Source organism: Musca autumnalis, unplaced genomic scaffold, assembly GCF_047663935.1.
Source record: "Musca autumnalis isolate F117 unplaced genomic scaffold, ASM4766393v1 scaffold_5, whole genome shotgun sequence".
NCBI classification, from domain to species: Eukaryota; Metazoa; Arthropoda; class Insecta; order Diptera; family Muscidae; genus Musca; species Musca autumnalis.
Window position 1 is genome coordinate 115,531,070 of NW_027412088.1, and position 16,618 is coordinate 115,547,687.

The 16,618-nt window shown below is 34.3% G+C and overlaps 1 protein-coding gene across 7 annotated transcripts in view; it reads left to right on the plus strand.

Moving 5' to 3' along the window:
• dpr12 (defective proboscis extension response 12) overlaps positions 1 to 15,982 on the plus strand; it is a 508,475-nt gene extending 492,493 nt beyond the window's left edge. For 5 of the 7 annotated variants that reach the window (XM_073992337.1, XM_073992340.1, XM_073992338.1 and 2 more), the window contains 4 exons: positions 1 to 56; positions 7,448 to 7,661; positions 7,967 to 8,078; positions 15,613 to 15,982. The exon at positions 1 to 56 is cut by the window's left edge and continues 79 nt beyond it. In XM_073992337.1, coding sequence (XP_073848438.1) covers positions 1 to 56; positions 7,448 to 7,661; positions 7,967 to 8,078; positions 15,613 to 15,631 — 401 coding nt within the window. In that variant the 3' untranslated portion in view covers positions 15,632 to 15,982. The remainder of the gene's footprint in view (positions 57 to 7,447; positions 7,662 to 7,966; positions 8,079 to 15,612) is intronic. The other 2 variants (XM_073992341.1, XM_073992343.1) reach the window with 1 other exon arrangement.
• Positions 15,983 to 16,618: the final 636 nt, after the last annotated feature.

Below are 16,618 nucleotides of genomic sequence, written 5' to 3' on the forward strand. Positions count from 1 at the left end.
GTGAATTACATGTCGATATGGGATCAACAATCAACCTAGTTTGCATAATTGAAAAGGTAAGTTAATTTATTTTATTTATGACATTAGGGTGTATACTATTTTGACAGCTTGTATTTTGATTCGATAAGAAAATCTCACGCACAAAATGATTTTAAATTTTTTATTTAAATTTGTTTTTATACCATACACCACATTTTGATAAGGGGTATTATGTCATTGTGTATTTGTATGTAGCATGCTAAAGGAAACGAAACAGGCCCATAGTTACTTTTGGGGATATACATAGAATCACTTTCTGAGTCGACTTATGCATGTCCGTCTGTCTGTCCATGTATTTTTGTGATCAAAGTACAGGTCGCATTTATTGTCCGATTCAGCTGAAAATTGGGCAAGATAACTTTTTAGCCATAGGAAGAACGCTATTGCTTTTGGTGAAAATCGGCTCAGATTTGGATATAGCTTCCATACATATTTTCGCCCGATTTGAGATATTTGGTTCACCAAACACGCAAATTCTGTCCAATATTGTTGGAATTTGGAAAATGTCGCCGAATTTAGACTAGAAATTATACTGAAATCGGATCAGATTTATATATAGCTCACATACATTTTTTTGTTCGATTTGAGGTATTTGGTGCAACAAACACCCATATTCTGTCCAATTTTGATGAAATTTAGAAAATGTCGCCGAAATCAAACTAAAAGTAAGTGTGCCATATTATACTGAAATCATATTTGGACTTAGTTCCAATATAGTATATATTCACCCGATTTTATATATTTGGTGCACCAAGCACGCAAATTCCGCCCAATTCTGACGAAAATTGGAAAATGTAGCCGAATTCAATACACAAAGCAGTGTGGCAAATTATGTATACTCCCATATATATGTTTGCCCAATTTCATGTATTTAGTAAACCAAACACCCAATTCTGTCCATTTTTGATGAGATTTGGATAATGTCACCGAATTCAAACTAGAAACAAGTTTGTCAAATTATATTGAAATCGGCCTAAATTTAGATATAGCTCTCATATGTATATACATATGTTCTTCCGATTTCATGTATTTGGTGCAACAAACAACCAAATTCTGTTCAATTCTGATGAAATTTGAAAAAATGTCGCCGAATGCAGCCTAAAATCGGTTTAGATTTGGATATTTGAGGTATTTGGTGTACCAAACACAAATTTTGTTAATTTTTCGCTTATATTTTCGGCTTCTTTCATGTATTCGACCCACCGAACATAAAAATTATACAGATACATATATTGAAGAAATTTGGAAAATGTAACGCAATTTGGTCTAGAAAAAATTCGACAAAATATATTGAAATCGTGTTGGTGTATGGTATCATATAGTCGGCTCTGCCCGATTTTAATACTTTCCTTACTGGTTTATTTTTATATTTGGGTTTTCATTACATTGGCGCTAAACTAAATTGTGTATCTCTACCGACAATTCACTGTGCGTGAAGATTAAACACCACGGCGAGCCTGAACCTACATTAAATTGAAGGTGCTTACACCTGGGAAGTTCACATATTTTGGTTTCACGATTTTGGTTGGCCTAACAAACTTTAAATGAAAACCGCACATAGTGGTGGGTGTGTGGGTTCGAGTCGTCGGCTTTCCTTTTTCAGATGCATTATTGATCATAATGCTCGATTTCCAACGAGAAATTAATTAAAAAACCGCCTACACCTGGCACGTTTTTGTAGATTCTGAAACAGCAATGTTCATAGATGAGAAAAAAATCAAAAAGAAGAAAAAATCGCTGTAGGGATTTTTAAATAAATCGCGGTCAAAGTTCACATTTGTATACCCAGCAAAATAAATTGAAAGTAGTGCAATGTCGACTAGTTCTTTCACGGCATGTTTTGATGCAGTTCAAACAGCGTCATGAAAGAGGCACTCCATTCCTTACATTTTAACCGATCCAATAAATGACATCAATTTCTCGCATTTAAATTGCATCCGGATGCAGATCAAGGGGGTCGTAAAAAATGCACTCTACAGAAAATTTTCAAAGATAGAAAAAGCGTGCATCAGTTTCTAAAATTTTTATATAAAATAAAAAATACAACAGCTTTAGGGCAACTCACGAGAAGAAAATTTCCTAATGAAGTGATGTTGGAGTACTTGTCGAAATCTCAACTGGTGATGGGAAGACAATTTAGGAGATGAAGCAAAAACATTTCAGCTTGAATTAAATGGAGAGCGGACAAAACAAACACAGTTGCGATTGAATTTAATGAATAAATTGCATAATCTGTGTTCTTATTATTCTTGTTTTACACAAACAATAAACTCTTTTTATTTATTTTGTGATAGTTTGCAATGGTTTGCATTTTTATTGCACCTTTGAACTGCATAAAACACATTCCGAAGAGTGCCTTTAAATTCAGTCCAAAGCACTTCGTCAAAACACGTGCTTTGGATGTAAATTGGAGTGCATCCTATTCTACCCTAAAGGGTTAGTTAAAATGCAGTGCCGAAGGGTTATTTAAAATGCAGTACTAATGGAGTGCATCTTTCAGTACTCACGCTCTTGTAAAAATCATGAGTGAAAATGCATAATTTGATGCACTTCCAGATCACTTGTACATTTGATTTAAATGCATCTTTGGAGGCAAACATTTTGCTGGTGAGTTTTCTAGGTTTCAAGATTTTGCATGAAAACCGCATGTTGTACAGAATTTCACTCGTAAAACCTACGAAAATACAATAAATGTCAATCTTGTAAAAAATTGTCCCAGCTGCAACATTTGCTCTAATCCCATTTCAATAGGACTTGCGGTTTCAAAGCAAAATCGTGAAACCCTAAATAACCCTAAAAAAATGATTTGATCGCGATTTTTTTATTTTTCTCAACTATGAACACTGTAGTTTCAGAATCCGCAAAAACTTCCCAAGCGTAAGCACCTTCCATTTAAAGTTGGTTTAGGCGCCCGTGAAACTTCATCCATTTCGGTGTGAAGAAAAGAGACTAAAACCTTGAAAAACCAAAAATCGGTAGGTGCCGTTCTATGACAGCTAATCCAAAACATATACCTCCTTAGCAAAAATTCGGATCCGTTAGTCATTAAGTAACCCATTACAATGTAATGTAAAAAAGCAACTTTCTCCATTCTGCCATAGAATAACTAGTTATTCTAGTGGTTATGGAAGTAGTTACACTACCAAGAAGTACTATAAAAACCTATTATTTGGTAATAATGTTTTACTGGGTGTAGCAGCAAGTTTCTGGGGAAAGTTCAGCGACCCCAACGACGACTATATGTATACGAAACTTTGTCTATTTCAGTAATTACTAAAAAAACTTGTGGTACCTTTTATGGGGGCAATGTCAAAACTAAGTACAAACTTCTGGGGAAAAGTTTAATGCTCCCAACGAAGACTTAATATGAAATTGAAGTCATTTCGGTGTGATAACGAGTTTAAAATCTTGAAAATACCGAACAGCGGGAAGTACAGTCTTATGGGCCAATGTCAAAACGTGTACCAATAGCAACGATTTTCTGGGAGAAATATTAATGCTCTCAACTATGTCTGTTTTACATATTGCGAGCTGTATTTTGATTTCAACTGACAGACGGACGGACATTCGATGCGAATCAAGAATATATATGTACTATATCGGGTCTTCGACGAATATTTCGAATATTTCTAAACTATAAAGCTTGGTGCCTTTTGCTGTATCATTTATATAACCGCGTAACGTAATCCTACTTGGTAATGAGTTGAAGCTCAACTGGCATCTATTGATAAGTACATTGCATTATTGGAACACGTCCAAATTGGGATAGCTTAGCGCAAAAAGTCCTCCTTCTCCCTACTCAGAAAATGTTCAACAGCGGCGAAAACCTCAAGCAGTCGTCAAATTGCAATAAGGCTTAGTTAAAAAATGTCACTCGAAACATAGTTGAACACTTGATGGCAAATTAAATTAGATTGGTTGAAATATTACAGGATGTAGAGTTCCATATTTGACCATAAAACAAACGTGTTGTTCCATCAAATTGTTTTGACGCTACTGCATCAATTCTTTGATTATTCCTTCCTTTGTGTATACATTTATTTTAGTTTGTAAACGCTTGAGATTATTCTTGCGTATTTATATGCATAGATTTGCGACTAACGTATGTTCATATAAACTTGCTTCTCTTAGAAAGCAAAAAGCGACTGATGTCAGGAAACTTGGTTTGCTTATCGCAATAACTTTGCTAGTGATTTTGAATGTTTTTCCTTTGATGAATTGAATGACTATGCCAAGAACGCTGGCTGCGGTATGAATATGACAGCGTCTCATCTTCCCATTGCCGTTTGAGATTCATATTCCTTGTATTATTTTATGTTTTTATTGTTGGTTGTTTCGTTTGGCATTGTTTTTTTCGCGCTCATTGTTATGCATCGAAATCAAAGAGGGTTCGTTTGTGAGAACCGCGAATCCGCAATATTTTGCTTGAACATTTGTACAGATTTCTTTATACAGAAAAACAACGCACAAACCCATCCTTCCTCCCCTAATCCTGTTTTGCATCACACTATCAACCTGAACAAATTTTACTTCATTGTTTTTACCTCCCCGCTCAGAATACGACTACGAATGAATCATTGAGATGTGAGACTTGTTTAGTGAACGATAGTAAGAAATGGGTTATAGTGTATACTCCGTTATTATTTTATTATATCCGATGTTTCTCTTGGGTTTCTGGAAACTACTTCTGTTTTCATCCGTTTGCTTTTTTTCTTTATTTCTTTGTTGTTTGGGCCAAGAGCAAAAATTATTATGCAAATTGATTGTTCTCTTTCATATGGAAATTGCTTTCAGTTTGAGTTTCTCATAGTTTTGTTTTTTTGTTTAATTATCTAAAATAAATATTTAAGATGAAAATAAAATATGTATGCAAAATTTTCAGTGTATTCAGTGGATGGAGCACGAATATGTAAGAACACGGTTGATAGTTAAACAACGGTTAACAGTAAGGAAGGGTAGCAATGGCATTTCAAAGTGAATATATTTGAACAGTGCTTTCGAAATGATGGTTTTATCAAAAAAGTAAAAAAAAATGTTAAAGAAATTTAATACGAGCAGCCCAGTATTTATCTATAGTCCAGTTAGGCAAATGTTATTTTTAACCCAAAAGATCCATCCATTGTCATAATATAAAACAAGTAAGAATGGCGTTATGTTTGTTCCCGGAGAGAGGCAGGATATCTTAACTTCTGATAATCTCTTTATGTCGATTCGATCCACTTTAGAAGGAAAATGCGAAAACCCTTTCTTTCTTTTGTATCCTCTGACAACGCATAATATCAGACTGCAGAAACCTCAATTCGAACATTCAAAAAAAAAACCTCGAAATATACACAATTGGACAATACCGGTTCATGGGGGCTAGACTAAAACCTGGATATATATGAACAGTTTTTTGATAGTAAGTTTTCTATCTTCTGGAAGCAAACGATTCCAATTAACAACCAATTCGGTTGTTGTGTCAGATCCAGCTCTGATTTTATGGCCCCATCTAAACATGATTAAATATTGAGTTTTTAAAGAAATTCGGGGCTATATCTCTGAAACCAATGCGAATCTTCTTCTGGCCTCTGAAGCAAATTTGTAGATAAGGACAAGAATAAAATATTTGGAGAAATAATGAACTCGAAAAACTACATTTATTGCCTTAAATTTCAAAATATATGCAACAATTCCACATTTTTTATACATTTCGCACCGTATCTCCAAAACCGTTAATTTGTTCTGAATATTTTCTTTTGGAAAAATATTCCCTGGAATGTAATACAACATGCCATTGCACAGTGGTCCCACTTGTATGGAAAGGAGTGTCAAAAATAGTTCTAATCGAGTTAACGCCTCGAAATTTTAAACATAGTTTTATAACAAGCCCAAAAGGGAGAAAAACTATTTTTATGGATGTAGGTCCACATTTGGGTGTAGCCCCCATATAAAGGTACCCCCCAATTTTTTATATTTTGACGATTTTAGCCAAAATTTCCAGTCGATTTGTCTGTAATTTTGCATTTTGTGTTCTGAGGGAACAACATACCACCTTGCAAAAAATGTTCAATACACGTCCAAGTTTAGGTATAGCTCCCATAAACGTTCCTCCCGATATTCGGTATTTTGACGATTTTAGCCAAATTTTCCAACCGATTTGGCTGTAATTTTGCATTTTAAGTTCTGAGGGAACACCATACCTCCTTGCAAAAAATTTTCAATATAGGTTTACTTTTCGGTATACCTCCCACATAAAAGTACCTCCAGATTTTTGGAATTTTGGAGATTTTACAGGCGCGGTATAAGGGGAATAACTTACAGGGTGGCAGCTGGAATTCTAGAGACTTTCCCCTGTATTTTATACAAAATATGGACATGCCCTTACGGGGCCAGCATTAGTAAAACTCAACAAAAATTTATAGCAATGATATTAAAAATAGCACAAAAAGTCATTTACAAAGAATTTATTTTTAAATTGGCAAAAATAATGCTGGATAATAAAAATTTTATGTGTTTAGAGAATATTTATTTCAATCGCAATCAAATTTGTCGACATAAATTTTTCGATTTTTGTCCACGGGCGGAACCACAGTGCATTGTTGCCGTTGTTTTCAGTACATTTTTCAACGACGATTTAATAAAAATGTCAATAATGTAATGAAATCCAAAATGCGAGAATAAACTGTTGGTGTGAACTGTGTTTAAAATACGTGTTGTAAAAGATATGATGCAAAATACCGTTGAAACAACATAAAGTAGGCATTTTAGAGTTTCAGAATGTTCTAAAGAATTGTTGTGAACTTTATTTGGAAGATTTTGGCAAAAGGTCACTTGGTTCAACTCCCAATAGTTTTGCCGATACTGGCCAGAATTTCAGCAATTATGTAAAGTTGTCTATATTTTATAGATTTTGATGCCCTAGATGGAGTTTTTCTTATGTGGTTTTTTCAAAAGATAAGTTCTACTAGTTTAAGGCTACAATATTGCTAAAGACAGCAATGCCAAATTCCTATTCGTTTCTGAGATAAAGGCCTGATAAATGCAAAAAAGTGTAGATTTAGCCCGGTTTAGATGAGGCCATTAAATCCGAACTGGATCTGACAGGAAAAACCCTACTAGGGTTTTTGTAGTCTAAATATGTACTTTCAAAAAATGCATACTCGAAGTTGTTTGCATTTTCAGTGTTGCATAGCGTTACTGTTATTATACGGTAAAGTATGTCGTATACGTTGTGAATATCACAACTCCTAAATCATACGCACCCATATATGTCATTGGTTCTCTTTTAAATTTTACTGTAACTTTTTAGACTATCATCACTCCGATTTATTGGAGTGAGTATTAATCTACTCAACTATTCGCTATACTTTAGCCTCTATTTTGAAAGTTGTGTAAATAATTGCATATATTTTTAAATATATTTCAGAGTCCAACGCCACCACAATATGTCTTCTGGCAAAAGAATGAACGGCTAATTAATTATTACGACTCCAGGCGGGACATTTCAATTGAAACGACACCAGGTCCACGAACACAAAGTCGTTTAATAATTAGAGAACCCCAGATTTCGGATTCTGGAAATTACACATGCTCTGCGAGTAACACAGAACCAGCCAGTATATACGTATTTGTGTCAAAAGGTAAGCTCAATCTGTATTTAATCGAGTCGGTGAAAAGTTTCCCGCACCGAAAGTAAAGTTCCATTGGTATTTAATAAACATTTAAATTCAATCAACATTTTGAAATTTAACTAGGATTTATTATAGAAACTGCCTTTAAAAAAAAAGAACGATTACAAACGATCAAAATATGGCTACTGTCTTTAATATAGCAATGTTATATTCAAAACTATAGCCATAAACTGAACTTTTGCTCCTTTTGTGTTGTTATGTATATCTCCAACTTTGTTTTAGCTTTTTCATTGACATGTACAACTTTGTTTTAGGTGATAACATGGCTGCTATATCAAGAAGAAAAACATCATCTGCCGATCGTATCGCTGCCATTTTTATGTACGTTGTGGCACCATGTGTTTTGGTGAACACACTGGGAATGCGGTAAGCTTACTTTAAATTTCATAAGTTTAATAAATATTTTCTTACTCATTAATTAAGCAATTGCATTTTTAATCTGTTATTATGTACAACTCTTAGACACAATGTTAAATAGTTGTGAAGAAACATAGCAATTCAAATTAAATAAACATATGGCGCTAAACTACTTTTCAGTGTCAGCAAATTTACCATAAGTGGTAATTAAACGTAGAATGTTAAACCTAATAAAATTAAATAGTTATCTTGAGTAAATACTAATAATATTTTATAATTAAATATCTGGTTGAGACATTTTAATTGTTATCAATTGTATGAACATAATTAAATATATGTTATGTCCAATGAAGATTGTATCGTTATAATCATTGCCAGAAGTGAAAACTTTTGTCTACTGATTATTGTTATATCACTATTTTCCTACGAAGGCCATGTCAATTACCCATTCATTGAAACCACTTGAATAAGAAGGTGTGACAAATATTTCAACACATCCGATCAATGTTGTTTACTTGTTCAGTTCAATGGCAAGAGAATTTTATTGGTGTGAGATATTACAGGCGAATGTTACACAGGTCACAGCATCTGACAGCTCCCACATTAAGGCAAAAAATCCCCTTAAATACTGTTCTGGTGTGTATAATCTTTTCTGGTCCTTGCGAATCCTATTACAAATATATTCACTTCATGAGGATTTATTTGACGTTTGCGCTATGGAATTGAAATTTGAAACCCAAACCCACTGCGTTAATCCGGTTAAGTGCATTAAATGTCGATTAACATATGAAGAACGAAGGTTGTTATTGATGTAAGATCTTCCAGCAGAATAGGATAGACACGCCCTCTCACACACCTGCCCCACAAATACTTATAAATTTAGGATTAAATTCATATAAACTCAAGGTTTTGTTAAGAATGTAGTAAGAGTATTTTCTGAACCAGACCACTGTGGTTCCACCCATTGTCCAAAAATAAAAAAACTGAATGTCAAATGTTTGGTACAACATCTGGTAACTCTGACAGCTATGACATGGTCCTTTTTTGAAATATATTAGTTTTTCTTTCATTCGAACGCGATCTGCTTAAAAATAGCTCCAAAAGTCGGAAAATTTGACTACTATTTTTGTTGTGAGCACAACTTACAATTTACGCACCAGTAAATATATTCAAAATATCGCGAAACTAATGCGTATTGCAAAATATTATAATGAAATTTGAAGGAGGGGGTAATCGCCTAATTTTTTAGCAGATAATGTTTTAACGTGTTGTGAAATTCCAATTAGCTGTATGTTTTCTTAGTTTATTTTTTAATGCCAATTCGATCATATAATTAAATTTGACATAAAGTTTTAGTCATGATGCCTACATCTGGAATAATATTCCAATGTAGGTCGTGGGTTTAAGATTATCCAGTATTAATATGAGCTGCCATCTGCTGCCAGATTTTAAATGGTGGGCCTCAGCATAAAGCTGCCCCAGAATGTGGTTTCTATGGATATATTAGGGTAAAACTTTATTATCTCACCACGTACATTAACATAATTTTGCACCAATGGAAAGGTCAAGAATTCTTTTTCCATATATGACAAAAGTAGGCGGTACGTGTCTTACGGAATGAACTCTGTAAGATCTTTATTACAAATTTTACCAATTTTCAGACAAAAATGTTGGCATAATCAACTTGCTAAATTGGATGGTTTATCTGTTGTTTTGCATATTGTTTTGTTTCCCCATGCCTATTTCTGCATCATAAGATAATCGGTACTTCTGTTCTAGACATTTTGTATTAACATCATAACATAATTCATAACTCGCACCCCCTCCAGAGGGGAAAGAGGGGAGGATGCTACGCTCATGGTTCCGTATAACAACCTTAGCAGCAGCACAAAGCTGTACCTAGCACATTAGCTTGCTTTTACACGGAAAATATTTTTGCCCACTTTCTCCATACAAGTGGATCGACTGCACAGACCCTCCAAACATTTTCTATCGCTTGCTTGACGCAAAAGTCACTGAAAACGGATTGTTGTGTCTACTGCGACAGTCGCATTTGTCTCCGAAAAGACAAAAATGACTGAAGAAACTGTTCCACTTATGCGGTCCAAACTCTATTTTCGCTTCCGTCACTGTTGTATGTTTCTTATGCGATACAGTTGGAGTGTGCATTAGGTACTCATGCAGGTACCGTTTACGAAACATTCAGTAGTGACGGAAGCGACGGTATTTGTAAAAGGCTATTTAGTTTTTTTATTGTTTATTCAAACATATTATTATTATTCATTTGAATGCATTTTATTATAAAATTTATCAAAAAAGAAACAATTTTTATAACCACATTAACATTGAATTCAAATGAATAATAATAATACGTTTGATTTACTTTTTTATAAAATTTGTAAATAAACAATAAAGAAACTAAACAGCTTTTTTTTCATTTAAATTTTTGTATCAAGTGTGTACCGATTGCTAACAGAACATCACAAGAACTGAAGAACTCAACTCATGTTTTCTTCTACTTATTTAAATTCATTACAATTCGCTTAACTGTTTGCAAGGTAAATTGTTTTTGTAATGCTGCCACTATTGTTTTGAAAATATTACTCTCTATAATAGAGAGTAGTATCAATGCTCCAGACTTTAAGCATTTGTTTTTGTACAACATAAAGTTTCGCTTTTTATAATCATGTAAGTCACGCAGTTGTGACCACATACGGATAAAAAGGCGATAACAACATATTTGTTCTTGTAAATAGACAACAGTCGCGTTTTTAACAGAATGCAGGCACTTTACAGATTCGCATTTACTGAGAGAAGATATATTTAACTTCCAAATGTTTGGAGGGGAGATAGGAAAAAATGTATACAACTATCCATCCTGTTCAGGCATGCACTTCTGCACATCAAATATAGCGAACACACACAAAGCATTTCTGCAACATACTGTCATTTATTCATGTTGTTTGTTCAAACTTATTCCCAGTCCACACTACAGCTATTTCAATGTAATAATTTTATGACATTAGGAGTTCTTAGATCGAGTTCCCCACTACAGCATTTTCATAATATTACTTTAGTATGGAACATACACACACTCTAGTACACTCTAGTGTGTATAGGTATAAGGCGATAGAGGTTAATAATTTGCTTATACGGTTTTGAAATGAAACAAGTCAAAACGGAGTTAAGTTCGGCAGAGCCGAATTTTGTATACCCTTCTCTTAAATCATACTGGAACCAGATTTCAGCCTAAAATCGGACGGTAGCGTTCTGCAGGAGTTATACTAAAACGTGGGCCTATGCCGACATTTCTGTGCAGATATATGCCATATGGGGCGCCTTCGCCACTGGGGCGGCTACACCAGCGCCGATTTTCTCGCAAAATACAAGTGATAGAAAAAATCCGTTAAAGGCAAAATTGTGAGTTTATTGAAGATCTATCATTTCCCAAAAGTTGGCAGTTGTGGCGCCTTCGCCACTGGGGCGGCTACGCCACCGCCGATTTTCTCGCAAAATACAAGTGATAGAAAAAATACGTTAAAGGCAAAATTGTGAGTTTATTGAAGATCTATCATTTCCCAAAAGTTGGCAGTTGTGTCGTAGGTGTGATAGTGGACCCACGTGGTGTTGTGTTTTCAGGGTATTGGGAAAAATAATTATGGTAGGTATTTTTTGTGATATCTTCTTTACCTTTTGTGATATCAAAAACAAATTTTATACCGTTAGAAGACAACTACTGAAGAATATAAATCCCAATAATTCGCATGAAAAAAGCAATTGCAAATGTCAATATATTAATATTGTTAAACATGTAAGGGGTGGGGCGCCTACGCCATGATAGGGGCGTGGTGGGTTTATGTTAGAAATTTGTCATGTTTAACTTAAATTCTTTATACCATAGATTTACCACACTATATTGTGAAGTTAAAATCAAATATTATCCTAAACGGATCTTGTTTTAGTTATATTATGATTTTTGTACCTAAATTCAAAGTACCTACTTCAATTAACCGCTAGAATCGGTTACTTTTTGTGAATTTTAAAACAATTTTTGATTATTCAATAGAAAACATGTTCCTTTTTTGCATAATGTTGATATTTAAGGAAGAAGTATGGTAAATTACAGTTTTAGGGTCCGAGAATGTTCAATATCGATGGCGAAGCTGCCCCATGGGTGGGGAGGCTTCGCCACTTTTTAGACATTTGGTAAATTCTCAAAAATAATATTTTAAAAACAAAACTATAACCATTTATGTATCAAGACTTATAGTCAAGATGTGCTAATATTTGTACCAAAAATAATATTTGAAAAAACTTTAACGGGGTCGGTATGAGAACATTTTGAACAAAAAACGTGGCGAAGGCGCCCCATGTTACCATATGTTATGGCTCCAACGGAGACGAAATAATGGGTGGTATATTAAAATGTGGACCTGTACCGGGCATTCGCGAAAATGTTTTCTTACCTCTGGAACCACAAAATCCAAAATTCCAACAATTCGGTGTTAAATGGAAGTTATACATATAAAATTACAATCAATTCAGAGGAAAATTTAGCTAATGTCTTCAAAACTCCTTAAAGAGTCGAAGCGTCACTCGCCGCGTTATTGGGGGGCTCTAGCAAAACGTGGACCTATGTAGATAGCCAATTTTCAATACCAAAAGTTCTACGGATCTACAATACACTTGGCCATAATTTATCCACCTACTTCAATCCGTTCGGATGCTAGAGTGATTATCACAGACGGACAGACTGACGAAAAGAGTTGCACGCTGATCAAGAATATATACACTTTATGGGATCTGAAATGATTATTTCGAGGAGCTACAAACGAAATGACAAACTCCATTGTGGAGGTTATAAAAAACTATTTCCCACAAACATCTCCGAAGAGACAAGGGATCGCCACTATTATATCAATGATTGTATTGTATAGCATCTGTAGTGCGATTCTCTTACTCATTTTTTGAGTTACCGACAAAAATCGGTCAAATTAAAACTCAAAATTATGAATGAAATGTTCAAATAAAAGTTGAAAACACTGCTGTTATCGGAAGAAATTTACGACTACGTTTTATTGGTCGCTAAATTGCGGAATTTGGCACTATGCGCCCACGATTTGGCGTAAAAGCAAAAAATAATACAAACTTACGGAATAATATCGTTAATTATCGAAATTATAAGCATTTACATTTTACCGATTTTTGACGGTAACTCAAAAAATGAGTTAGAGAATCGCACTACTGTTGGCCAATATTATTCTTCTCTGATGTTGTTAGTTTTATTTATGATGATTCCGAGGTAAATAAAGTCATTTATTACTTAAAATTTGTAGTTATCAACATCCGCAGTTAGTCCGAGTCTACAGCACATCTTGCGTGTTGATACCATAAACTTCGTCTTATCGCCGTTGACTGACAGACCCACTTTGGCAGACTCCTTTTCAATATTAACAAAAGTGCCTGTTACGACTGGAGTTAATCGACCTATTAAGGCAATATAATCTGCGTAGACCAGTAACATTATATCTTTATTGTATATAATGTTATTTTTATCTCAGGCCGTATATACATTCGCGCCCCGTATGGCCAGTAGAATGTGAAATAGGTCACACGATAGACTGTCACCAGGTTCTTTCCTATTTTAACTGCTGATCTTGTGTTAGCCAATGTCATCCTGCAAAATCGTATCAGTTTTGCAGAGATGCCAAACTCAGACATGGCTGCCGGATTCGGCCTTACTTGTGATATATGTCGATCTTTCTGTAGTCGTGATGATTTGGCAATTTTTGATTTACCAGGTCTAAAACCGCATTGGTATGACCCTATTATTTTATTGACCATCGGTGTTTCCATATCTCTACACGCTAGACAGCACTTTGAATGAGATGAGTGAGAGATTTGTGCCTCTGCAATTTGAACAAACCGTCTTGTCTCCTTTCTTGTGTACGGTACATAGCGGGCTAAGGTTCCAATCGTTGGGTATGCTTTCTTTCTGCCAAATTTCGCTAATTAACTGATGCATACTCATTATCAAAATTTCGCTACCGGTCTTGAACAGTTTTGCCGACAACCCATCAGCTCCTGCCGCTTTGTTGTTTTCTCAGCCGATTAATTGCTGTCATGACATCGCTTTGGCTAGTTGCGATTGGTTGTGAGGTATCTTCATCGCTGCCCATATCCAGATTCTTCGTACGCTATCTGTAATAGTTATCAGTTGCATCATCTTTGCAGCAGAATGTACCTGCGCCATACCCTTCAATCTGGTGTTTTTCACTCTGGTAGAATTCTCGGACTTCATTCTGACCCTTGAACACCTCGAGTTTCTCATGCTCACGTTTATCTTGCTCTTTTCTTTTTCTCCTGAAAATACTGAAACATTGCAATAACTTTGATATCTGACTGACTTGATTTAAAGCCCAGACGGTCTACTTTCATTATCAGGTTCTCCCCTTAGAGTACGCCCAACAGAAGCGCAGATATCCGCCATGGAAATAAAATTCCACAAAGGGATATTGCGATACTTGAGCACCTTTTTCCATATTATCTCTACACATGGCCAGATCGACTAATCTCATTCATTCAAGTATAGCTGTGCGCCTATTATTTCGATGTGTTACAAACTTTTGGGCCAAAAATAAATAGGGGCTCCAAATGGCGAATATTGTCTAGCAACAACATCTAATATGCCTACCTAATGCGAAACGATCGTCACATAGCGGTTGATGTGTAGGACTTCGCTAGACATCATTTTTTCAATAGAATCTTCTTAGGTCATATAGCTCGATTAATTAAATTAATTAAAAATCTCACAAAGTATGGTCTTCGCCCTAAAAAGGCAAAACTAAAAAATACTTAAATTTCTCAGAAATAAATACTATTGCGCAGTTAAAGCTTTAGTCCAGGGGCTCAATTCTGTTTCTATGAAAATGTGAAATGAAAACTTTTATAAAGGAAAAAACTGTCAAATGAAAAAAATTAAAAAGGAAATAAATACTATTGCGCAGTTAAAGCTTTAGTCCAGGGGCTCAATTCTGTTTCTATGAAAATGTGAAATGAAAACTTTTATAAAGGAAAAAACTGTCAAATGAAAAAAATTAAAAAGGAAATATTTTTCATTTCAAATTTTCATAGAACAAGAATCTAGCCCCAGCTACGAAGAATTCGGCATGTTTATCATATCTAACCCCCTGTTTTTGTAAGCAAAATTATTCTTCTCACTCGAATTGTCAAATTTTGTAGATCGATTTACTAGCGTTAGCGCAAATGTAGAACGCTGATTTTTCAATGAGGAATTCTTTACTAAATATGGAACGCGTCTACGAAAAATTATGTCTGTATGTCATCTGGTGGCAGTGCTATGGATGCCTAAATTATTACGAAAATAGACGAACGAACGAAAATTTGTTACAAAAACTGGGGGTAAAACTTGAACATAGCAACATTCATATGCATATTAAATTGTGAATATTTTAAAATACATTTGCCTATAAATATTAACAATGTTTAGCACATTTCTTGTATTCTTTTCCTTTCGTTACAGGCGCATCTTTCTTACTTAAGACTTTTTTCGTGTAGCCATCTCTAGGTGAATGCAGTGTTAGTAAATTAAATCCTATTTAAGTAAAATATACAAATGTTAAGATTTAATATTAAAATTTAGTCATGTATGTACAAAACTAACTAAAATGTATGTATATTTAGCAAATATTGTAATTAGTGTTTATCTATTGTTTAAACAGTTAGCAAAACCCAGCCACACATTCAATCAAACATACAAACAAAGCTAAAATAATAAATAAATGTAAATTTCTAGTTAAATACAAGCAGTGTCAAAAATCACCACATGTCCACAATAGATTTACTCAACCTAATAAAATATTTAACAAAAAAACAAAAAAAAGAAAAGAAAACTTTGTTATAACTTAATTAATTGAAAATTGATTGGTTTTATGCCATGCGTCCATCCGTTCCTCTTCCCGATAATATTTATTCGAATATCTTTATATTTCCATTTACGCCTCCCAACTATATCAACTCGTGTACAGATCCAGAACCAACCCAAACCATTTCCAAGAATGTTGTTAGCTCTCTTACAAGATATTCGTATTTAATTACATTTAAATAAATTGCTGCATACCATTTAAGTTGAATATCTTTTGTAAATACTTTCGGTATAAATTTAATCTAAGATTTGTTTGTTTAAGTCTGTTGGCAAAAGTAACAACAACAAACTACACAACATGAAGAATTTGTTCGAATGCATTTTTATAATTACAATCTAAGTAAGTTCTAGGCAAACATTGTGACATTGCAAATAAACAGCAACAACAACAACTGAACAACAATTAAAAACAAACCAACCGACCCAACAACAACCAATAAAGAAGAAACACGAAAACTAAATTAAAATTGAAATCATACGAATGAAATTCAACATTAATAATGGATAGATATGAAAATGCAAGTGTGTATGTATGTCAGTCAATCAGTGTTTGAAAGTGTAAGGATTTTAATAACTAATGCCTTTAAAAACGTTACGTACATAC